This window comes from Centroberyx gerrardi, chromosome 3 (genome assembly GCF_048128805.1).
Source record: "Centroberyx gerrardi isolate f3 chromosome 3, fCenGer3.hap1.cur.20231027, whole genome shotgun sequence".
NCBI classification, from domain to species: Eukaryota; Metazoa; Chordata; class Actinopteri; order Beryciformes; family Berycidae; genus Centroberyx; species Centroberyx gerrardi.
In genome coordinates this window covers 29020676-29044676 of record NC_135999.1, presented here as the reverse complement: position 1 = coordinate 29044676, position 24001 = coordinate 29020676, and the positions used below count along the sequence as shown (strand labels likewise).

The window sequence follows — 24001 nt, the reverse complement described above, 5'->3', positions numbered from 1 at the left end:
GGAATATTTTATTTTCACTATTTCACTCAACTGAGGTTAACACAATGACAGAATGCAGATTTCACTGCCCCTCCCCAGCTACAGCACACAGTATGAATTCTACACAAAATCATAACTAATGACAAGAGTAGTTTCAGAATGGGGTTCCTTGCGACAAAATCGTATGAAATTGGAGTCCGTGGTTCACCAACCTCCTCAGAGTTTCCCTCTGGAGAGAGATAGTGAGAGATTAAATTGAAATTAGGAGGTAGTGCTCGTAATTCATGGATTTGACACTATATGAGCAGCTGTTATAAAAGTTCCTCATGCATCTAAGTAGAACTGAATATGCATCTTTAAAGGCTTGACTAATATATTTTCATTCTAGCAACAGGAATATTTGTTACCACTAAGTGGAATGTCAGCTCTGGGTTAAGCCAGGGCGAACACAGGTTCAGGGCAGACTACAGACAAACTGTATGTTCAGTTATACATATTATGTATTTACAGTACAGAAAACTTCATACCAGTTGTGGCTCCTCCCTGTGGCCACAGCAGGAAGTGCGGCTCTTATCAGGCCACCCAGGCCTGAACACAAAGGGCTTCTGGTGTGAACAGAGATGTGTGGGAGCGCACCAGCATGAATGCTTTCAAAAACAACAGTTTTAGTGAAGATTTGTGCTAAACACTGGTGTAAATATGGGTGTTTTAGACTCACGGTGCAATTGTTTGTCTTCAGAACACTTGGACTAGGCTGCATGAGCTGTTTGGAGTAATTTTGTGGTCATTTCTTTTTGGAACTCTAAAGAACCAGGACCCGTTCACTTCAGTTGTTTTGGAGAAGGCTGACATGGACCTGGATTAGCTAACTCGCTGTGTGTTATGTGGACATATAAACTTCACCATATAAACTTCACCAATGTTTCGACTGACGTGAGGGTGAGTAAATAATAACAAAATTTTATTTTTTGGGTGAACTATTCCTTTAGGTAATCTATGACTTTTAATTGCGACAACATCGACAGGTGGTTCACAAACCTGAGTGAGACAATAAATTCAAATGAACAGGTAGTGCTCGCAATTCATGGATTTGACACTAGATGACAGCGAAGAATCAAACTGTAGCTTGTAGCCAAACATGAACTATCAAACATAGACTTTTATTTTGAAATGACGAGGTACTCAGTGAACTACGACCCAGCCGGTGTTCAGAAGCTACGCCAAAGAATTTAAATGGATAGCATAGGTATTAACAGCTCATATGGTGGTTATGGTCCTATTCAATACAAACTGTTTATGCATCTTCATATGTCAATCGCCAGTATAATAAAAAACTATTACACTGTGACATGGATCCTCTGTTGAGTGACAAAGAGTAGTGAGAAAGTGAGAAATAACACAGAACAAAAGAATAGGTTTGACTTTTATTTGAATTCATTATCAGTAAATATCAGTAATAAAACAGTATTCTGAAAAATATGTCCCAAAAGCAAGTTGTTTTATCCTAAACATATGTAACTAACTACACAGTAAAAAACAGTATTATGACTATTTAGCATCTATGACATGAACACTTTAATTACTCCACTTGAATCAAACTAAGGTTTTGAATAGAGGCACATTCTCCTGAGCTGACCTGCCTTGAGTAACCATGAGCAAAACACATGAAGCTAAGTGGCTGTATATGAAACAGTTTTTTACATATATACAGTACATTGATGTTGTTCACTAATTAGTGGTTCAAGCTCACCTAGATGGATTTTTTGGTAATTTGCATTGTTTAAAATCATTTTTCTCCCTAAAGCTTTTTCAGTTTTTCACCAACCCCGCCCCGCCTCTTTCACTGGATTCATAGAGAATTGTACAAAATTAGGATGCATTACTTTTCAGAACTGTGACTGTGAAGTTGATTTGATATCGGCCTGTTTTTTGTTTCTTCAACCTGACTGGACTTCACACCTGGTCTTCCTGCTCCTCTGTGGCTTCTGTCTGAGCTGCAGTGAGGTTCTCATACTCAGGATCAGAGTCTGACTGATGGGGAGAGAAGACAGACAAGATGAGACAGGAAAATGTTTTCTCTCTCTCTCTCTCTCTCTCTCTCTCTCTCTCTCTCTCTCTCTCTCTCTCTCTCACCTGTACAGTCTGCACTGGGTCACTCGGTTCAGTGGTGGACTTCAGAGTTTTCTTCTTCCTGGAATGAATCAGTCAACCAATACACAATTAAACAAATTGCAATTCATTAAAAACTGAATCATAAACTATCAAATGAAAAGAGCAATGATAGAATTGATGGATTTTTACTGTGTTACCTGATCCACAGGTAGAGGAGAAACACAGCGATCAGGATCAGGACGATGAGAGTCAGCCTTGCTGCATTCATATATATTGTTCCTTTCCCTAGAAATGGAGATAGACAGATATGAGATATGCCTTACTAGGAGGGGTAGATCAATATATCAGTTTGATGACTGATATTGAAATATCAGATATCAGTCAGTGTCGTCCACCTCTGATATGATGGAGGTTCCTCCTGACCACAGCTACAGGAAAACAGGCTGGAAATTCTGACATGACTTTTTATTTTCTTTGCACATTCTATATATTCATTTAATTATTAAATTATTGTTATGTCAATGAATTCTTCATTTAAAGGCCTACTGTATCCCAGAGTTTCTCTACCATTGAATAGGTGTGGTGAGTCACACAAGAGCTGCTAACACTAACAGAGTTTCATTAGTTTAGGTTTCAATGGAGAGTTTTAGTGTCCCATGATGCTCTAAATGCTGTTTCAGAGGTTTTTCCACCCTGACAAGAATAAACATTTTAGGGGAAACACTGAATACCTGTCATTTTCTGTCATGAAAAAAATGTAATATTTAAAGATATTGAATATTGACACAAAATATCAGTGTATTCAGTCTAAAAATACATGTATCATATCAGCATTTAAAAACCCATATCAGTAAAACCCTACTTATGAGTGTAACAAATTACAATAAAATAACATGATTTCAATAAACTAAAGATATAATTCAATAATAACAGTAATAGAAGGAAACAAAAACATGAAAACTTAACCTCAAATGACTTTCTTTCCAGAATTAATCTTTCTTAATTATTTTTAATCACTCTACCTGCTAGAGCGATAAGATGGGTAGAAGAATTTGTAGCTCCTAATGGGTTCCTGGCCTCACAATAATATTCTCTACTGTGCTCAGATGTGAAGTTAGTCATGGTAAAGGTCTGTCCTGATGCTTTTGGTGAGGCTTCATTCTCCTTGTACCAGGTGTAAGTAGCTGCTGGGTTGGCATCACTGCTGCAGGTCAGATTCACTGAACTGCCCTCCACTGTTTCACCAGAGGGACTCACCAACACTGAGGGAACCTTCGGAGAATCTGAAAGATATGATATTAACATACATTAACTTTAAGATGAGGATGTGTTTTACCATGGAACTTTTTAAAATAGTTAATAGCTCCTAGCTGTGGGATGGCAGAATCCTGAAGGTTAGAGAAGCAGGCTTGTGAATGAAGATGATAGTTATATTGATGAAGTGCAAAGGTTGAATTGCCACTTGGGTCACCCATATTAAACACTTGCATACATGCACTCATGATAAAGTACATTAGGTAAAAGGCTCTTCCGAATGGTGTTAGTGACAAACTGTGGAGTAAACTCACACACTGGAGGAGAGTGGAAATCCTCAAGTCCTTTTACAGCACAGGAATAATAGCTGTCTTCAGGATAAAAGTAGCCTCTATAAGAAGAAGAAGTTTCTTCCTTAAATTTCTGTCCATTCTTGTACCAGACGTAGGAAGGACGACCAGCTACACGGCAACTGCTGTGACACTTCAGCTCTGCCTGGGTAGAAAACTGGTGGACTGATAATCTGGTCACCTGCACCTGGAGATCTGGATATGTGAACATGGAACAGAAATATCATTGGAGACTAAATGCTCAAACACAGTCAAAATAGCAGTTATGATTCCTAGCTGTTAAATACTGTGGAGTATTAGAAACTAAATTGATCATCCAATCAAAGTCTGAGTGGCGGAGTACACAAATTCATGATGATCACATAATAACATAACTTACATTAAATTGTTCTTACAAAATTCAACAATATTGTCCACATTCAGTTGTCATCAGTTAGTTTAAATGTACCATGCTGTTGTATATATCAGTTTGTGTTCAACAGCACCTGTGACAGTCAGAGCGTCCTCTCTCTCTTCAAGCTGCTGAACACGACCTGCATACTCTGAGTCCCCACTAAGGTCCTCAGGATGTGAGGAATCCTGCCATTGACGACTATGTGTGGGGATGAACCAGAAGTTTGATTTAACATAATTATCATAACTGTTGTATGTGCAAGAAATGTCCACTGATGAGCCCTTCAAGGCACAGATGCTTCTGTCGGTGTAAGTCACTCTGTTGCAGTTTCGATCATCATGGACACCTGAAAGATGAAATCGTTTTTAAACATCACTGTTAGAATTTCATCTTTTACTGCAGTGATACAGAGCAGGTTGTATTGTTGTTGGGAAACTGACAGCAGCAGTGTTCCTGTATAGCTCAATGGGTAGAGCATGGCACTAACACAGACAGGGTGGGGGGTTTGATTTGTACTGGGGTCACCCATATTAAATACATGAAGTCATGGTACAGTAAATTAGGTAAAGGTTTCCACCAGATGGTGTTATGTTAGTGACACACTGTGGAGTAAACTCACACACTGAAGGAGAGCGGGAAGCCTCAAGTCCTTTTAGAGCACAGGAATAGCTTTCTCCAGGATAAAAGTAGACTGTATAAGAAGAAGAAGTTTCTTCCTTAAATTTCTGTCCATTCTTGTACCAGACGTAGGAAGGACGACCAGCTAGACGACAACTGCTGTGACACTTCAGCTCTGCCTGGGTAGAAAACTGGTAGACTGATAATCTGGTCACCTGCACCTGGAGATCTGGATATGTGAACATGGAACAGCAATATCATTGGAGACTAAACCGTCAATCACACACACAAACACACACACACACACACGCACACACAAATGCACACACACACACACACACACACACACACACATACACACACACAATCACAACAGCATTTCCTAGATGTTGAACACCATTTGGAACTGAATTAATAAATCATCTGATCAAAATGTTACCTGTGACAGTCAGATTGACTCCAGGTGAATCAATATAGATCACAGTTGGATGGTTTGTTATGAACCTGAACTTGTACACAGCTGAGTCAGTCTCTCTCAGGTCTGTGATTCTCAGGCTGCAGTTCTTCTGATCACCATGATACTCCACACGACCTTCATACTCTGAGTCTGTTCTCAGATCCACAGGTTCATCACCCTCCTGTTTAGTAAACCATGTTTTTTCAGCTGTGACAGTAAGGTTATCTAGGTAGGCTGGGTATCTGTAGGTGCAGCGTATGTCCACTGTTGATCCTTTTAAGGCACAGATCTCAGTAGAAGTGTAAGTCACTCCCCAGTCATCCTGACCCTGTACCACTGTAACACAGAGCACATCAGAAACCAGAATCAGATTCATAAAAACATTAGAGGACAGACTTTCATCTGTAGTGGAGCTGCTGCAGTTTGTGAACCTGCTGGAGACCTGGACTACATTTCTTCAAACCACTTTGACACTCACATCATCTCAGCTCCAATGTTAAGTCAATGAAACAGAGAGGATCTTAGTATCAAGATGTTTTTGGGAAAAGGGAATTTTGTGGGTAAGCTTCAAACTCCTCAGAATAACAAGTGCTGATCAGCAGCTGTCATAGAAGTTCCTCATTATACATCTATCTAAGTAGTGAATATGCATCTTGTAAGGCTTGATTATAATATGTTATCATTCTACAGACACAGGAATATTTGTGACCACTAGGTGCTGTGCTATCAGTTGCTGGTAATGTTGCAGATCTAAGAATTCAAGCTGATTCTACTATTGTACTCTACTGTAAGTCACTCTGGTTAAGGGTGTCAGCCAAATGCCTAAAATCTGAATGTAAAATTTAACAAGAAAACTCCAAAAAGCCAATTGCCCGATAATTTTGTCATTTCTGATAGCTGATAAAAGGGAGGAAAAAAAGAATTTTCCAATCAATTTTGTCTTCATAAATTAATAAAAACATTAGAGCACAGACTTCCATCTGCAGTGGAGCTGCTGCACTATGTGAAGCTGCTAGAGACCTGAACTACATTTCCCATAACCACTTTGGCACTCACATCATCTCAGCTCCATTGCAAGTCAATGAGACAAAAACGATCTTTGTACCAAGATGTTTTTGGGAAAAGGGAATGTGGGCGAGCTTCAAACTCCTCAGAATAACAAGTGCTGATCTACTGCAGCAGCTGTCATAGAAGTTCCTCATCATGCATCTATCTAAGTAGAACTGAATATGCATCTTGAAAGGCTTGACTAATATATTATCATTCTAGCAGCAGGAATATTTGTTACCACTAAGTGCTGTGGCTTTGGGCTTTTCACTCCTGGTAATGTTTCAGATCTAGGACTTTAAGCTGATTCCACTCTATTGTAAGTCGCTCTGGCTGAGCGTGTCAGCCAAATGCCTAAAATATGAACATAAGATTTAACAAAAAACAGCCAATTGTTTGCCAGATCATTTTGTTCGGTCTGTCAGGTGATAAAAGGGAAAACAATAATTTTTAATTTTTTTTTAAATTTGGGGTGGAGCAGTAGAGCAGCAGTACTTCTCTGTCATATTCAGTTCATCAAGTACAAGTAAACATGTCGTCCCCCACCAATGATGCAGGCACCCCATGGGCCAATCAGTAACAAGTAAACAAATGTTGTAGCGCTTCCATTTGGCCAATCAGTGTCATTTTGAAAATGCTGGAACAGATCATTCAATGGCTTCAATTTCTACAGTTAGTCGCTATGTGGATTGAGGCAGGGTGTCGTACAGCATGGAGGAGTAGAGAAGGAACAGGACTGCATTGGACCAGTGGACCATGAGGCAGTTTTACTGAACAGGATAAAAGGTAGAACATAAAGGGCGAGATGCATGAAATAAAATAGAGTCTGTACTTTGCTTGGTTTGCTCCCTCTCTGTTCTCACTGTGGTCATGTTGCTGCTGAGCGGAGCGTGAAACGGAACTGTCAATAAATGCTGATCACTGAGTTGTGGGAAAGTATTTAAAGCCACCATGTGACACCCAGAGGACTCAAAGCCCTATTAGTATTAACCATACATGGAGATGGCACACTGATGTGAGAACATCATGAAGTGAAGTGGTAGGGTTTAGTATGGATACACAATAATAATATAATCTGTGCGTCTTTCAGCACCAGTGACAGAGTGGAGATGAGAGAGAGAGAGAGAGAGAGCGACAGAGAGAGAGAGATGAAAAGTACAGTATGAGGATGTGGAAATATATTTCATAATTAATTATATGCCAATATTAAATCAATTTGATGCTTTGAAGGCACAAAAATTGCATTGCCAATGAATATTAAGTTAGAAAATACAACATTTGCCCGATTTAACGTGGCTTCCGGTATAAACCACGCCCACTTCCGGTTTTCTATCCGAATACAGATACAGAGACAGATAATTTTGTTGGTTGAACAGATACAGATAACGACGTCTCTGTACACCTCTACTACTCTCACAAAGTAAGTGACAGCAAAAACAATCAAAGAAATAGTGTCATTTTTTAAAAACAAGTCCATAAACTCAGACAATGTTTGAGAAAATAACACTTTCTGCTATATTTTACAGATATTGATGAATGTCAGGCAATGACTTTTTTTGAACAGCTGACACAAGTACAGTTAAGCTTATTCCACTGTTGCACTCATTGTAAATTGTTGTGGATTAGAGCACCAGCAAAACCTCTAAACTGTAAATGTAATTATACAATACCTGACACAGACAGAAGGAAGACAAGAAATCCACTTGCTGCCGCTGTAAAACTCATAGCTGGTCCTCTCCTCTCTCTGTCGAGGCTTCAGAGACGTTAAAACACATCAGCAGGGAGATAATGGACATAACATGAGAAATATATCAGTTAGTCACATCAAAAACACAACTCTACTAATATTTAGCTGACAATGTTCTGTCCATTCTACTGCATTTATAATCATTCATTATCATGTCATTGAACAAAAATGACATGATAACATAGTTTTGTTCTGCAAAATAATGTTACATTCAGTAAAATGTAACCTTTCAAATGTTTGTTAAATCTCTAAACTAAGATATAAAACATAAAGAGTCTCTCACAGAAGAGAAGGATGTCGTCTTGAAGGGGAACTTGTTGTGTGGCACTTCTGTGGTCAACAAACAGAGACACTAACTGTTCAAAATGACCAGGTTTCCTTCCTCTTTACATCTTTAACATGCATGACACAAAGAAATCACCAAGTTTAATAGTCAAGATGACTGGTTAAGTTTGCTGTGTCCATAGAGAATATAAAAGTGTGTATGTGAGAGAGAGATAGTTCCTGATAGTACCACATCAGTATCATCCACAGGAGTAACACTTCAGCATTCAATAATCACAAAGTGGATTTTCTTCACAGTGAAAACCCTGGATTTCTTTTGCCATATAAAAGGTTACAATCTGTCATGGTATTATGGAGAATGAAGGCTCTACCGTTGTAGAAGTGAATTGCAGTTTTGATTTTTATTCTGAATTGTGTGTAAATTGATCCCAACCCTGCTGCCTAGCTGAAGATTCATCTTGGGGAAAACTTTATACCAGTTGTGGCTCCTCCCTGTGGCCACAGCAGGAAGTGCAGCTCTTAGTAGGCCACAAAGGCCTGAACACAAAGGGCTTCTGGTGTGAACAGCGATGTGTGGGAGTGCACTCTTTGAAAACAACAGTTTTAGTGAAGATTTGTGCTAAATATTGGTGTGAATATGAGTCTTTTAGACTCACGGTGCAATCGTTTGGCTTCAGAACACTTGGATTTGGCTGCATGAGCTGACTGGAGTAAGTATGGTCATTTTTTTCCCTTTTTGGAACTCTAAAGTACCAGGACCCGTTCACTACAGTTGTTTTTGGCTGATATGGAGCTGCACTAGCAAACTGATAACTACTGATAACTGTGTGTTATGTGGATATACAAACTTCACCAGTGCTCCGGCTGACATGAGGGTGAGTAAATGATGTCAAAATGAACTATTCCTTTAGTCAATATGACCTTTAATTAAGACAACATCGACAGGTTTCTGTTTCAATATAGGCCGGAAAGTGAATTTACAAAGCCAGAAATCTCAGCAGCTGGCCGAGTAATCGTTGAGTCATTGGTATTGATCAACAACCCTATCAACCCCCTGCAGATTTGTTATGGCTGTTTTATGCCATGCAACAGTAAAACTCTTCATTTATTGCATCTTTAATTTGTCAAGCTTGTCTGGTAGACCACAGAAGATGGATGGATGATGGAAGGAAGGATGGAAGGGTGGATGGAATTATGTAAACCTTGATTAATAATATGATATTAAAATTATTAATAATAATAAACTATTTGTAGAGCACATTTCTTATATCAGAGAGCAACACTATATATTCAATATTATAATATCTATATTATATTATAATATAAGATTATTATTTATAGTAAGTGAGTTATACTTTCACATTATGAGATACCATAAAGAATTCTACTATCAATCTGTTTTAGTTGTATTGCACACATGATGCTCATGGACACAATGGTGGGCACTAGAAGTTGGAAATTGCCAAATGTAGTGTCATCATAGGCATTTATTTAAAAGCAAACAAATATGGAAGTAATGTTCCTAACAAATCAAATCAACATCACATGTGGACTTTTATTTTGAAATATCTAGGTACTCAGTGAACCACGACCCAGCCCGCATCCAGAAGCTACACCAAAGAATTTAAATAGATAGCATGGCTATTAATAGCTGATATGGCGGTGTGAAATACTGGGGGACTGACTTAGTTTGTACTGATTTCCATACCGTGGGTGTGCGGTCGGGCACAATGAGCACAAAGCATTGAGTCCGGTTCACACTTTATTGCAGGATTTTACAGATCCAGAATTATTGCTGAGTTGACATGGTGATAGTTGACTGTCGACTTGTTGGTTCAAACAAAAACCCCGGTGTACTGCTACTGACAAAGGGATGAGACCGGCAGATCGGCATCCCTTTTAAGGAGGCGTCAATCTGACGGCTCCTCCACTCCACGCGCAGATTAACCCCCTCAGTGCCGCTCACAATAGGTGGTTAAAGAGTAACTAAACCCCACCCAAATCTGTGGTGAAGCCACAACTAATAAAGGTTAAAAGTGGTGATGTCACCTTCTATAGAGTACAACAGGTGGTGACATCACCTGGAACCAAGACCAGCCAATAGCAGATGACCTGTTCAGTACCTTACTTTTCACCATTAGGTGTCAGGCTTCACCACAGATTTGGGTTTAGGTTTTAGTTACTCTTTAAGGTCTTCTTCAATATAAACTCTTTTTACACATTTTCATATCTCAATATCCCGCATCATATAAAACTATTATACTGTGACATGGATCATCCTTTGAGTGACAAATAGCACTCAGAAAGTGAGAAATAAGACAGAACAAGAGAATAGATTTGAGTTTTATTTGTCTTTATTTGTAAATAAAAAAGGATTCTGAAAAATATGTAACTACACAGTATAAAACAGTATTATGGCTGTATTTAGCATCTCTGACAGTAACCCATGAACACTTTAATTACTCCATTTCAAGCGAAATAAGGTTGTGAATAGAGGCACATTCTCCTGAGCTGACCTGCCTTGAGTAACCATGAGAAAAAAACATGAAGCTAAGTGGCTGTATATGAAACAGTTTTTCACATAAATATCCATAACTAAAAGACCATTGGTGTAATCAACACAAAACTTGGCATACTTGTTCATGACAGGATACTAAAGATGTCTGCCATGGCATTTTAAAATCAACCCATAACGGGCGCCACAATGGCCACAAAATTGTATCTCCTAATCTGGTTATTGAAATGCCTGTGATGGTTCATGTGGATGCGACAGCATGCATGCGGCCAAAATTACATCTTACATTTTTGGCCAGAACCACTGGGTGCATTGGGGTTGCGTGCGAGATCAGGCACCATCTGAAATTTGAAACAGCGTGTTCTGGATTCGTACAAAATCCAATGAAATTAGGGTGAATTTGATTTGAGATCGGCCTGTTTTTTTTTAACCTGACTGGACTTCACACCTGGTCTTCCTGCTTCTCTGTGGCTTCTGTCTGAGCTGCAGTGAGGTTCTCATGCTCAGGACCAGAGTCTGACTGATGGGGAGAGAAGACAGACAAGATGAGACAGGAAAATGTCCAGTCTTCCCCTTTAGCTCTCTCTCTCTCTCTCTCTCTCTCTCTCTCTCTCTCACCTGTACAGTCTGTAGTAGGTCCCTCGGTTTAGTGGTGGAGTTCAGAGTTTTCTTCTTCCTGGAATGAATCAGTCAGCCAATACATAATTTAACAAACTGCAATTCATTAAAACGGAATAATAAAGTATCAAATGAAATCCCTGAATACAGAAAGTAAAACAGCAATGATAGAATTTATCAATTTTTACTGTTACCTGATCCACAGGTAGAGGAGAAACACAGCGATCAGGATCAAGATGAGGAGAGTCACAGTAGCTGCAGTTATATATAGTGTTCCTTTCCCTGGAAATGGAGATAGACAGATATGAGATATGCCTTACTAGGAGGGGTAGATCAATATATCAATTTGATGACTGATATTGTCCTTTTATTAAATATCAGATATCAGTCAGTCAGTGTCATCCACCTCTGATATGATGGAGGTTCCTCCTGACCACAGCTACAGAAAAACAGGCTGAAAATCCTGACATGACATTTTATTTTCTTTGCACATTTTATTTATTCACTTAATTATTAAATTATTGTTATGCGAATTAATCCTTCATTTAAAGGCCTAATGTATCCCTAATGTATCACCTACATTGAATAGTAGTTTTCCTACCATTCAATAGGTGTGGTGGGTCACTCTGTCTTAAAGAGCTGCTAACTGTAACTCATTTCATTGGGTTTCAGTGGAGAGTTTTAGTGTCCCATGATGGTCTAAATGCTGTTTCAGAGACTCTTCCACCCTAACAAGAATCAAATTATGGGGAAACACTGAGTTCTTGTCATTGGCATGAAAAAGCGTCATATTTAAAGATATTGAATATCAACACAAAATATAGTGAGTCTACAAAAGTCTTCAAAAACCACTATCAGTCAAACTCTGCTTACTTACAAACCTGCTCACTGTAACATTTTTCAATAAAAAAATAACTATTTCAATAAAATAATTCAGCAATATTAATAGCAGAAAAAAACTAAAAGTTTCATCCGGCCACGCTGCATTAGTATTTAATATTGATGAATAAAATATGGAATTTTGTATTATTATAATTGTTATATTATAATATTAGCATATATAAGTTGCAAAGTTTTACAGACAATAGCAAATAAAATCCAATAGGCATAAATTAAACAATAAAAATGGCAGACATGAATCAAAACCATGGTTACAAAAAAATAAAACAAGCGTAGAAACAAGATTAATATAGATGAATATTTGATCAAAGAAAGAGATTTACTAATGTTTTCTACTTACATTGGACATCTATGAAGAGAGAGGAAGAGTTGAACTGTCCATATTGATTGTCAGATTGACAGTGGTACGTCCCGCTGTCCTCAGAGCTGATGGAGGTGAAATTGTAACTTTCCTCTGGTCCTTGATGCAGTGTTCGGTTCTCCTTGTACCAGGTGTAAGTAGCTGCTGGGTTGGCATCACTGCTGCAGGTCAGAGTCACTGAACTGCCCTCCACTGTTTCACCAGAGGGACTCACCAACACTGAAGTGTTCTTGGGACCATCTGGAGGACATGGATTAACATGGATTAATTATAAAAATGAGGATGTGTTTTAACAATGACACATACTGTATTTAAAGCTACAATATGCATTTTTTTCAGCCTGTGTGTCTAAATCCACCATGTGTCTGAAATTGCCTTTTCAATGATGTTGGAACGTTTCGGGGCAGAAACAATTTTCTGTGGGCGTGTTGTATTGGCGTGGCCACTGGTGAGCTGCTTGTGGCTATCAAGGTGAGGCTAGCGGCCGCAGAGCAGGAAGCAGCAACAACAACGATGGGGGAAAGCAGGAAGAAAAGAAAGACTAGCGAAGCTAAACGTTCAGAAACATCAGCATCAGATCCGCTGCGTTCTCCATCTGCTTCTTCAACGCCTGTGGAGGCTTTATGCTGCCGGTTAGCTCAGCCTCAGGAGAGATGACGTCATAAAGATGACAGCTGGTGGGGCAGGAACTACACCAACTGAGGGGGAGGAGGCGGGACTAACAATACACTTCCTGCCTCAAGGAGAAAAGTTGCATATTGTAGCTTTAAGTAATTAGTAGTAAATAATTACGCAGGCGGCAGCATCTAAAGTTCTTTACCAGATTTTTCTCCCACTGAAGGTTACATGTTCATCGATTCTGCCATTACGAGATTTTTATTCAGGGATGGGAGGGGCTGAGCGCCACAGCGAGGGAGGAGACAAGCGAGTTTAAAAAAAATGAAAAGCTACTGGTTGGTCCGAGTTTTGACAACAAGCTTTAGAAAAGAGGTGAAAACAGCAACACAGCTGGCCCGTGTGTAATCTCCACATAGCACACGTTAGTTTCAGGATTGCTCATAGGGTCTGAAATTGCTTACTGCAGGTTTAACCAGTTATATTTCACTCACATTTCACATTAATAGAGATGGAGTCCGATCTGTTTCCCCCCAACTCATTCTCAGCTGTACAGTAATACTCTCCAGAGTCAGAGGACTGGATGGAAACAAAGTCAAGCTGTGGTCCTGTTTTCAAAGGTTTATGGTCTGGATTTCCATTCTCCTTGTACCAGGTGTAAGTAGCTGCTGGGTTGGCATCACTGCTGCAGGTCAGAGTCACTGAACTGCCCTCCACTGTTTCACCAGAGGGACTCACCAACACTGAGGGAACCTTCGGAGCATCTGAAAGAAATTATATTAACAATATTAATTTAATGATGATGTGTTTTATCATGGAACTTATTTAAATGGTTAATAGTTAATAGTTTTACATCACATGATGCAAGTCAAAGTATGGCTACCTAGAGTTTGAAGTATGGCACTATTACTTTGTTTAACTATTAACGCCCCATCCAAATATGTGGTGAAGCCTGACACCTAATGGTGAAAAGTAGGGTACTGCACTGGCCATCTGCTATTGGCTGGTCTTTGTGCCAGGTGATGTCACCTTCCATAGAGTACAACAGGTGGTGACATCACCTGGAACAAAGACCAGCCAACAGCAGAAGGCCAGTACAGTACCCTACTTTTCACCATTAGGTGGCAGGCTTCACAGATTTGGGTTTGGGGTTTAGTTACTCTTTAATTACTTTTTAAAAGTGTAGTGTTTGCCCAACACAAAATGTCGGATTCAGCACAAAACAACACGCCCAGGAGGCCAAATACACAGAATAAACCTGAAAACCCTAGAGATGGTAAAAATGGCGACCCTGAAGTCTCGAAAGTGAAGCTAGCCTCGGAGACTGCTTCTGTGCATGGTCTTCCAAAAAATATATAGTTGGAGATAAACAACGCCCTTACAAAGAAAACCACTATGGCAATTGAGGCGAAACTGTTGAGCGTCTCGACAATACTGAAGCCCGCGTGGCATTTCTTGAGGACGCCGCAGAGGCTGCCGAAGCTAACCCTCCCGTCACATGAGACCAGGTCGCTAAGATCAACCAGAATTTGGACAACTTCGAGGCCTCTGGGGGTTTCCAGAGGGGTGTGAGGGAAGTGACACTGCTGCCTTTATTGAAAAGACTATTCCAGACCTGTTTAAAATTGAGTTTCCCCAAGGCCTGGTCATCGAGCGTGCACATCGCACGCCGGGTTCACAACCAAGTAGTGATTCCCCACACTGAGCTTTAATTGCAAGGTTTCTGTGCTTTCAGGATCTTGTGCGTATCCAAAGAGCTGCCCGGGACCTCAAGACTGTAGAGTGGTAAAGCCATCGGATTAACGTTTTTCAAGATTACAGAAACACAGCGCCGGAGGTTTTGTGAATGGAAGAGGAAACTTCATGAGCTTATGTCACGTTCACCCTGCTGTATCCCGCGGTGTTGAGAATACATATACCCGGAGGTGGAAAACGTGATTTTGAGGAACCGCATAAAGCTCTGGAATTCATCAACACCTTGTAGGAGTTTTTTTTATGTCTACGACTATGTCTATGCCTTTTATGGCTATTCTTTTGCTAAATTGATGAAGAGCAGTCAGCATCCTGTTCTCTTCATCCATGCCATGTGACTTCATGGGCACTCTTCAGGAGGAGTTGCGGAGCCTACTTAAGACCACTTTTCGTGTTACAGGGGTCCTGACGAGTGCTGATATCCCTTCTAGATTATTCTCTCTGTTTGGAAAAGGGGAGCAGTACTTGAAGTTTTCTTATTAAAAGGACACTAGATAACTAATAATGTACATCGATAGCCATAATCACCTCTGTTTGCCCAAATGTAACCCCCCCCCACCGCCCATATGTTCTTTTTCTTCTTGAAATGGTTAATAGTTCATAACTGTGGGATGGCAGCAGGGATGGACTGGGACAAGAAAATAGCCCTGGACCTTTTGACCCAGACCGGCCCACATCCAGCCTGTGAATATTATAACTTTCTTCAATAAATATTTAAATTAGCCAACACTAGCTAACAATAAATTATAATAAACTATAATGTTGTCTAATAACAATAAATTATAAACAATTAAAAGGTGGAGTAAAGGGGAGGGCATAGAGAGAGGCTGAGGCCAGCGTCCTTTATCTCCCTTCAGGACGGGGGAAGGTGGAGAGAGAGGCACTGAGCCTCTTGATGCCGTTCATCACCGGCAACGGAAATACTGCTGGTGCTTGCACTACTGAAAAGGTCAGTAATTTTTGCACATTTTGATGCCTCAGCTTCACGGGCCTTTATGTTTTTTATCCCTCAATTTCTCTGCCCCACCTTTTCGCTTTTTGGAAGGATTCCGTTCCATTTTGTTACGTTTTTCTCCAAAATATTGCTGTCTGATCGCGCAAATCGGCTCATCTGACGCTCCGTTCGCGAGGGGTGGGGGCATCGCTCACTCACCGCTCTCTCTCTACCTCTCTCTCTCTCTCTCTCGCTCACTCACCGCTCTCTCTCTACCTCTCTCTCGCACCTCTCTCTCTCTCTCTCGTTTATGAAATAGGCGGCTCAAAGTTTTGCGGCCGTGGCCACCGGCCCATAAAGCAAGCGGCCCACCGGGACAATGGCCAGTCCGCCACTGGATGGCAGTATCCTGAAGGTTAGAGAAGCAGACTTGTGAATGAAACTGATAGTCATGTTTATGAAGTGCAAAAGTTGAATAATTGACCATGTGTAAGAGGCAAATATTAGAGACAAACAGATTCCCACTGGGGTCACCTCCATATTAAACACATGAAGTCATGGTACAATACATTAGGTAAAGGTTTCCACCAGATGGCGTTATGTTAGTGACACACTGTGGAGTAAACTCACACACTGAAGGAGAGCGGAAATCCTCAAGTCCTTTAACAGCACAGGAATAGCTGTCTTCAGGATAAAAGTAGCCTGTATAAGAAGAAGAAGTTTCTTCCTTAATTTTCTGTCCATTCTTGTACCAGATGTAGGAAGGACGACCAGCTAGACGACAAATGCTGTGACACTTCAGCTCTGCCAGGGTAGAAAACTGGTGGACTGATAACCTGGTCACCTGCACCTGGAGATCTGGATATATGAACATGGAACACAAATGTCATTTGTTACTAAATACTCAACCACAAACACATACAGAGTTAAAATAGCAGTTACTACTCCTAGATGTTAAATACTGTGGCGTATTAATAATTAAATTGATGAATTATCTAATAAATGTCTGAATCGGGGAGTGCACAAATTCATGATGATCATATAGGCTAATCACTATCAATTTTAGCAGTTAGTTTAAATGTACCATGCTGTTGTATATATCAGTTTGTGTTCAACAGTACCTGTGACAGTCAGAGTTGTACCAGGAAAATCATTTCCCCATTGAAAGTACAATGTTTTGACCTTCAAGCGATACTCAGCTGAATCGCTCTCTCTCAGGTCAGTGATTCTCAGAGTGCAGCGTTGTCTCTCTTCAAGCTGCTGAACACGACCTGCATACTCTGAGTCCCCACTAAGGTCCTCAGGTTGTGAGGAATCCTGCCATTGATGGCTATGTTTGGGGCTGAACCAGAATTTTGATTTAACAGAATATGCGTAAGTGTTGCATTCGCAAGAAATGTCCACTGATGAGCCCTTCAAGGCACAGATGCTTCTGTCGGTGTAAGTCGCTATGATGCAGGTTAGACCGCGGATACCTGAAAGATGAAACCGTTGTTAAACAGAATTGCATCTTTTACTGCAGTGATACAGAGCAGGTTGTATTCTTGTTGGGAAACTGACAGCAGCAGTGTTCCTGTATAGCTCAATGGGTAGAGCATGGCACTAACACAGACAGGGTGGGGGGTTTGATTCCCACTCGGGTCACCCATATTAAATACATGCAGTCATAGTATAGTGCATTAGGTAAAGGTTTCCACTAGGGCTGTGAAAATGAACGTGTTAAATTTTGCGATTAATTTGAAATGTTTAACGTGTTAAAAACTGTTTCCCATACATAGGCAAAATCAAAAGTTGATTAGGTTGGTTAGTCGATGTAGGCTACAGTAATTTATCTAAATCGATCTCTAATGCACCTAATGTGTAGCCTGATATTCAAATTGAATGGACATTTTGTTATCACGCCATTATTCAGCATGACATTGTCTCCTGGTTAACCGTTTTCTGAGTTTGGGGGGGTTGATTTTCCCCTAACCAATTACTAGTGATTGACGTAGTGACTGACGTATCCCGCCGCCAGCGTTTTTACCAACTTTACCGAGAATGTCGGTCGATTTTCACAAAAATATTGTTTTTGGTTAAGAGGGTGATTTCAAAAAATCTATTCTGCCGAAACACCAATGAAAAACTATTGCATGAACGGTTCAAACATTATTCCCTCCCACAAAGGCGCTGATTGGCTCGATTGTTTCTCCGAGCGAGAACAAACCATTGACTAGAGCAACACCGGACTCTGAATCGCTCGACAAAATCTGAAAAGTGGGCGGGACGCGATTCAGGAGTCTTCTGGAACCAGGCTACCTAATGTGCACATCACATCATGTTTGTCATTTGGCGATGCACAGACCAGTAGACCAGTTCTTCCCACGGACACAGGTTTACTTTGGAAGGTGGTAGGGACAAATCAGTAGGGTTGTCTGTCGGGTAGTGTGAAGGTTGTCCCTCAAAAATGTTATTATTCTTTAAACACAGTTGCTGCAATTTTACACAACTTTCTATGCCTCAGTCAGTCATCCACACTTAGTTAATAGCCTCTAGAGGGCGCTGCGGGCCTGTACAGGATCTGTGCATTTGTTGACTTCCTGTAGTGGCTAATCCTGGCTAATGATGGAGAAGAACAGGATGGAGTTTTAGGTGGAAAGTCTCAGCTGGCACTTGGAACATGTAGATTTTGTTATTATTTCAGTTAGTGCATATAAAGAAATATGCCTTTCAAGCAGAACTTTGATGGAAATTACTTATCTGTAGTTCACAGGGGAGAGTCTGTGTTTTCAATTAAAAAGATGCCATTAAACAATATTTGATTTAAAATATATTTCCTTTGTGTTCATTCTGCATTAATTTGCTGATTTAGTGATTAATTTGGTCATTCTACGATTGCAATTATTGTGATTAATTCAGTTTTTTGTTTTTTTTATTCACAGCCCTAGTTTGCACCAGATGGCGTTGTTAGTGACACTGTGGAGTAAACTCACACACTGAAGGAGAGTGGAAATCCTCATATCCTTTTACAGCACAGGAAGAGCTGTCTTCAGGATAAAAGTTGGCTATATAAGAAGAAGTTTCTTCCTTAATATTCTGTCCATTCTTGTACCAGACGTAGGAAGGACGACCAGCTAGACGACAACTGCTGTGACACTCCAGGTCTGCCTGGTAAGAAGTCCGGTGTCTGGTCCCCTGCACCTGGAGACCTGGATATGTGAACAAGGAACAGAAATGTCATTGGAGATTAAAACTTTAATTTCTCTCTCTCTCACACACACACACAACAGCATTTCCAATATGTTGAACTGTACTTTGAACTGAATGAACAAATCATCGATCAAAATGTTACCTGTGACAGTCAGATTGACTCCAGGTGAACCAGTATAGTTCCCATTTGGATGGTTTGTTATGAACCTGAACTTGTACACAGCTGAGTCAGTCTCTCTCAGGTCTGTGATTCTCAGGCTGCAGTTCTTCTGATCACCATGATACTCCACACGACCTTCATACTCTGAGTCTGTTCTCAGATCCACAGGTTCATCACCCTCCTGTTTAGTAAACCATAATGTTTTTTCAGCTGTGACAGTAAGGTTATCTAGGTAGGCTGGGTATCTGTAGGTGCAGCGTATGTCCACTGTCGATCCTTTTAAGGCACAGATCTCAGTAGGAGTGTAAGTCACTCCCCAGCCATCCTGACCCTGTACCACTGTAACACAGAGCACATCAGAAACCAGAATCAGATTCATAAAAACATTACAGGAGAGCTGGTGACAACATAGAGAATGTTGTAGTCAGCATCAAAGACCACTTGGGTACTAATGCCACGGTACCGCTTTTTGTTGATGTACGTGTCCTCATCTACGTGTGGGGCAGTGACTTTTATGTGGGTGCAGTCAATGATGCCGATTACTCCCGGGAAGCCAGATAGTTCCATCAAAGCAGTTTGATTTTGAATAATCTGGCGCTGAGTAGTGGGAAAATCGCTACGTCTGCAGATGCTGTAGGGTGCTGTTAGTGCCCACGGTGTTTGCCGGGTTGCTCTATTGATTGTAGGCTGTGATGAAACCAAATTGTCGCTGTTACATTGTTGCATTTTTCTGGTGGCCAAGAAGCATAAAGTGCAGAAAACTTTCATCTCTAAATTCTGAAAGAGCACAAGATTGTCCCGTAGATGGAGACACGGCATCATGTCGTCCGTACCATCCCTGACATCCCTGTTCATTCGAAGGGCTCACGTATGGATAAGGAGAGGAAAAAAGTTATATCAAGGCCATGATTTACTATAACGTACGTACGATATGCAATTCGAACCCTTGTTTTGTTGTATTCGTGCACACAAAATACATTTCATTTGGCTAATAAGTGCCAATAAGTCGGTTTAGCTTAATTCGTGCGCATGGAATTAATTTAATTCGCAAAATTTGTTCAGAATGTTTGCACATGTAACCTTTCTGGGGGGAAATCTAATGTTTCTACTGTTTACCCTGTTCTCAGTATCTACAGTTTCGATCTAAAATATGCAATGAACTACAAGGTTGTACAGTTCTGATAGACCACTAGACCACCCCACAATAACACGCACAGCAACCAACTTAGTGAGAAAAAACAGAAAATGTATTGTTTGAATCTCTCAAAATAACTCAAACATTCTTTTTCTCAGCAATTTTCTTCAATGAAAAATACTCAAATTATATTTCAATTAATTGACTCAGTTCAAGATCAAATGGCTCAGTCCAATTAGTAAGGAATAGAGTTCAGTCTTTGAGTCTCATTAACGTATGGTTGGTAAGGTACCATTGGATCCAACAAAAAATAAAAACCTGAGATCTCAGGAAAAAAAAGTACAAATAGGATTAAATCCTTTTTAGTTTAAATCCTCCTTTGTTTGTTCCTACCGCTCCCCTTGGAACAGTACAACGAAGTCAAAGATGGCAAAGACGATGGTCCGAATGAATGTCAGAGCACACAAGTGTGCAAGGCAGTTACTAAATATTGTAGTCCCTTTTTTCCTTTTCACTCAACTATATTAGCATTTAACACAACTTTTTACAACAATGGTAACGACATTCCAAAACTGGTTGTGGTAAGTAAAGGGGAAAACAGTCCAGTGGAATCCCTCTGATCATGTACTATATTTTTGGCAACTATTTACAAGTTTAACTATGTTACTAATTTATTTTCAAGTTGTCTTGTCAAAATTAAGCAATTAAGTAATTATTTTTGTTGGCTTTCTACATTTGCGGGAGCTCTTCACTCTTCCATGCTCACAGTGGAAAAAACAAGAGTCTAACAGCCCCACGACGTGAATTTTGTGGAAGTGTCCCTGGACTGTGTCCCGGGAATCAAACTCAGGTCTTCTGATTGAGAGTCTGTAATCTAACTCCCTGCGGCACACTTTCACCCACGTGACCAAAAGTGGTGAACAGAGCGACCGACCCACCGACAATGCGAACCATAGAGCCCCTGCTGTCGCGGGGGTTAAAAAATCCTACACTACACGCCACTATGCAGTGATCCCAGGAAGTATCTACCAATTACTAGCAAATGAAAATACATTTAGGGAGCGCCTGCAATTTATGCCTGTGAATTTCACCAGGGTTAAACGCAAAATAATTCTGTTCCCATAATTAAAACGGAACATCAATTATTCCAAGCCAAGCTACTGATTTCAACCAACTCTGAAAGCATGCTGTCTTTTCTTTTGATTTACCGTTAACACGCCCAGGGCAACGCCACATTTGAAAAGAAATCACCATTATGTTCACTGACTCTTTATAAACTCGTGACATGCACACGTTTTATATTGAGAGCAGGATTCCACTATTTCAAGGGCACGCTTTGGCAACTCGTGCTCACGTTTTACATGTGGAGCGCAGGTCAAGAGCACAAATCAAAGGAACAAGTATCTCGTGCGCACAAATAAACCAAAACGAGGGCTCATATTAACCAAATCGAGGCAATGAAATGTATCTTGTGCCGACAAATAAAAGAAAACGAGGGCTCAAGTTTGACATTGTGCGCACGTTATAGTAAACTGTGGCCACGAGTTAAATTATTTTTCTCCCACAGGCCACTCCCTGGCTCCATACTCCATACTCCACAAGGAGTGTTTTTATCTCACCCTCACCCACACTTTTATCCCACCCTCACTCTCCTCTACTTATACTTGAACTTTGTTCTTTTGCCTTTTCCTTTGTTTTTCTTTTTAATGTAAAGCACATTTAACTTCACTGACTGGATGAAAAACACTAAATAAAATTTGGGAAAAAAATTGTCTTGTTTTTGGAATTGCTTGAAGAAGAAAAAAAAAGTCATTAATATAATAATAATAATAATAACCTTTATTTGTATAGCACCTTTCATACATACGGAAGAGGATTAGGGCCACGTGAAAAATGTATTTGAGTTCTGAGTTTAAAGTCAGAATTCTGACTTTAATCTCAGAATTCTGACTTTAATCTCAGAATTCTGACTTTAATCTCAGAATTCTGACTTTATTCTCTTCCGCACATACACAATACGCAGCTCAAAGTGCTTTACATCAAGAGAAGCCAGATAAAAGACAGGTAAAAAGATAAAATTCATATAAAAGAACAAGCAAATTGCATTGCATTACTGTAAAAGAATCAAATCAAGTAAAACAGAAAGATAAAAGAACACAACAAATACTCCCACTTTTAGATGCACATTGTGAGTGAACCCATATGCTTACATATTACACATTACTCATGTCGTAAAAGTGTGCTGAGATCAATTGATGAGACTTACTCCTACTCATCACAGAGTAGGTGAGAGATACTTCTTACGTCCTACTCTGAGTGGTGAGTAAATTTGGTCACAGTCACACTTTTAATGCAATTCCTAGTAGTAGTAAGGAGTAATTCTGATTCTAATTTTCTCCCTGGAGTGGAGCAGTAGAGCAGCAGTACAGGCTAATCAGTATCATTTTGAAAATGCCGGAAAAGAGCAATGATACACATCATTTGCTGAAGTTCCATTAAAATCCGATCAGTGGTGTCTGAGAAATTGTGCCGATGGACGGACGGATGGACCGGGGGCGATCCGTAGTCCCTCCCCCGATGTCATCATGAGGGACAAAAAACTGAGGCTTGTTCTGTATGATCTTCTTCTGGAGCATCACTTACTACTACTTTAATCATCTTATTAACTGTGATGTTCTGCAAAACTGATTCTGGATCGGCAGTCCTGAGACACTTATATACCAGCTCTGGAGAGGAATGTCCGCTCTGCGAAATAAGCTCTGCAATTTGAACCCTTCTGATCAATAACCTGAGTCCATTTTGACTTTTTTTGAACAGGCAACACAAGTACAGTTAAGCTTATTATCCCATTGCCCTCTTTGTAAATTGTTGTGGATTAGAGCACCAGCAAAATATCTAAATTGCAAATGAAAATATACAATACCTGGCACAGACAGAAGGAAGACAAGAAATCCACTTGCTGCCGCTGTAAAACTCATAGCTGGTCCTCTCCTCTCTCTGTCGAGGCTTCAGAGACGTTAAAACACATCAGCAGGGAGATAACGGACATAACATGAGAAGTATATCAGTTAGTCACATCAAAAACACAGCTCTACTAATATTTAGCTGACAATGTTTTGTCCATTCTATTGTGCTTATACTCTATCATTCCCCTTGTCCCTGAACAAAAACTAAAGAACCAGGACCCGTTCACATGGAGCAGCACGAGCTAACTCTGTGTGTTATGAGGACATATAAACTTCATTAGGGTGAGTAGATAATGACAGAATTTTCATTTTTGGCCAAACTAACAAATCTATTTATTTATTTATTTATATACTACAAATCAAATTGAACAAATCGGTAACATTTTACATTACGGTTCACTAGTTAATGTTTAATGATGTAGTCAATTAATCATTGATTAACCACAATTGATATATTAGTTAGCTGGTCACTACTTCTTAGTAACTATTAAGTAATAAGCTGATAAGGGATTAAGCATGAATCAAGAACAACATTGTTAACTGGTTTCTCGTTTAATTTATCAGTATGTCACAATTTATGCATTATTTCTGGTAACTACTGGTAATTATACTG

General features: G+C 40.0%; 2 protein-coding genes across 4 annotated transcripts; both read right to left on the bottom strand.

The window, feature by feature from the left end:
• Positions 1–1391: 1391 nt before the first annotated feature.
• LOC139913178 (B-cell receptor CD22-like) lies at positions 1392–23464 on the bottom strand. Of its 3 annotated transcripts, XM_078282591.1 has the most exons (11): positions 23346–23464; positions 19270–19626; positions 18911–19126; positions 17060–17413; positions 16569–16796; positions 13747–14016; positions 12617–12877; positions 3114–3374; positions 2289–2376; positions 2113–2170; positions 1392–2010 (listed from the first exon to the last, which is right to left on the bottom strand). In XM_078282591.1, the coding sequence occupies exons 1-11, from the start codon at positions 23398–23400 to the stop codon at positions 1933–1935; spliced, it is 2226 nt and encodes a 741-aa protein (XP_078138717.1). In that variant the 5' UTR covers positions 23401–23464; the 3' UTR covers positions 1392–1932. The 3 variants fall into 3 exon arrangements, 2 of the variants coding, with proteins under 2 accessions (XP_078138717.1, XP_078138718.1); XR_013504287.1 differs by lacking the exons at positions 2289–2376; positions 3114–3374 and adding an exon at positions 11565–11658 and having other exon boundaries at positions 1940–2010; XM_078282592.1 differs by lacking the exons at positions 1392–2010; positions 2113–2170; positions 2289–2376; positions 3114–3374 and adding exons at positions 10576–11278; positions 11377–11434; positions 11571–11658.
• On the bottom strand, positions 4403–8791 carry LOC139913186 (sialoadhesin-like). Its single transcript, XM_078282539.1, has 6 exons — positions 8720–8791; positions 8242–8288; positions 7882–7964; positions 5147–5500; positions 4713–4936; positions 4403–4435 (listed from the first exon to the last, which is right to left on the bottom strand). The coding sequence occupies exons 3-6, from the start codon at positions 7934–7936 to the stop codon at positions 4403–4405; spliced, it is 666 nt and encodes a 221-aa protein (XP_078138665.1). The 5' UTR covers positions 7937–7964; positions 8242–8288; positions 8720–8791.
• Positions 23465–24001: the final 537 nt, after the last annotated feature.